The 1,451-nt window shown below is 40.7% G+C and overlaps 1 protein-coding gene across 1 annotated transcript; it reads right to left on the minus strand.

Annotated features, from left to right (window-relative positions):
• Positions 1 to 291: 291 nt before the first annotated feature.
• On the minus strand, positions 292 to 1,233 carry LOC115460997 (olfactory receptor 1020-like). Its single transcript, XM_030190517.1, has one exon. It carries the CDS (start codon positions 1,231 to 1,233, stop codon positions 292 to 294), a length of 942 nt encoding a protein of 313 aa, XP_030046377.1.
• Between the last annotated feature and the right edge of the window lie 218 nt (positions 1,234 to 1,451).

The raw sequence follows: 1,451 nt of genomic DNA on the forward strand, positions 1-1,451 counted from the left end.
CAAGGCCCATAGGAACAGGGTTTGCAGGAGCAGGACTCTCAGGAGCAAGGTTCTCAAGAACAGGGTTCATAGCAGCAGGGCTCTCAGGAGCAAGGCTCTCAGAAACAGGGTTCGTAAGAACATGGCTCTCAGGAGCAAGGCTATCAGTTACATTGTATATATGTCCTATTATACAAAAAGATTTCCATGTGTTAGTTCATTCCTCTTATAGCTTTCAATTATCACATTCTGATCTTTCACCTTGTTTTAAAAAAATAAACTAGATAAAATCTGATATAAAGCTAATGGAATTCAACTTCTAACAAAGATGTTTCTAAGTCTGATTTTCTTCAGCGCTGCTTTTACGTCTTTGTTCCTGAGGCTGTAGATCAGAGGATTTAACATGGGAATCACCTGTGCATAGATCACTGAGATTATCCTGTCCTGCTCCAGAGAATAAATGGAACCGGGGAGCATGTATTTGAAGATAACAGTTCCGTAGAATAAAGTGACACAGATAAAGTGGGAAGCACAGGTGGAAAAGGCTTTTTGTCTTCCTTCTGTGGAGCGTATCCTTAGGATGGTGGTAAGGATGTAAGCATACGAAAGAGAGATGATCAGAACTGTTGTTAATGTCACCATGGCCACAAAGGTGGGGAGCACAACATCATTGATGTATGTATTGCTGCAGGAGAGTTTCAGCAGAGCTGGAATGTCACAGAGGAAATGGCTAATCTCATGAGATGCACAGAATGACAGTCTAAAAGTGGAACCTGTCTGTAATATGGAATATAGAAATGCCCCAATATAGGAACTAGCAACCATCTGGCTACAGAATGTCTTGGTCATAGTAACAGCATAATACAGAGGTTTACAAATCGACACAAAACGATCATATGCCATAACTGCCAGCAGGAGGCACTCTGTACACCCAAGTGCATTAAAAAAATACATTTGTGTTGCACACCCAAGGTATGAAATGGATTTATTCTTTGAAAGAAAGTTAAACAGCATTTTTGGGGCAGTGACGGATGAATAGCAGAGATCAACGAAGGCTAAATTGCCAAGAAAATAGTACATGGGGGTGTGAAGGCGAGGATCAGTCTTGATCACTAAGATGATGCCAAGATTTCCCAGCAGGGTTGTCATATATATCACCAAAAATACTACAAATAGTACAATCTGCATATGTGGAGAACTGGTGAATCCGAGGAGAACAAAGTCCCTCAACGAGGTGTCATTTCCATCTGCCATGTGTAAGTTTGAAGCCTAGAATGAGATGCACAAATCAATAAGGACCAAAGGATAAAAAAAACAGAACAGTCCATAACAGTTGACAACAGGGAAAATCTAGAAGCCATATATAATTACTGTAGAACTGCTATTGAGAAATACGAATTAACATAGGGATCCTTTTGCTAAGCTGCAGCAAAATTGGGCTTAGCACACCCTTATGCAGGTTTGTCCCACAG

Source organism: Microcaecilia unicolor, chromosome 1 (assembly GCF_901765095.1).
Source record: "Microcaecilia unicolor chromosome 1, aMicUni1.1, whole genome shotgun sequence".
In the NCBI taxonomy this organism is placed as follows: domain Eukaryota; kingdom Metazoa; phylum Chordata; class Amphibia; order Gymnophiona; family Siphonopidae; genus Microcaecilia; species Microcaecilia unicolor.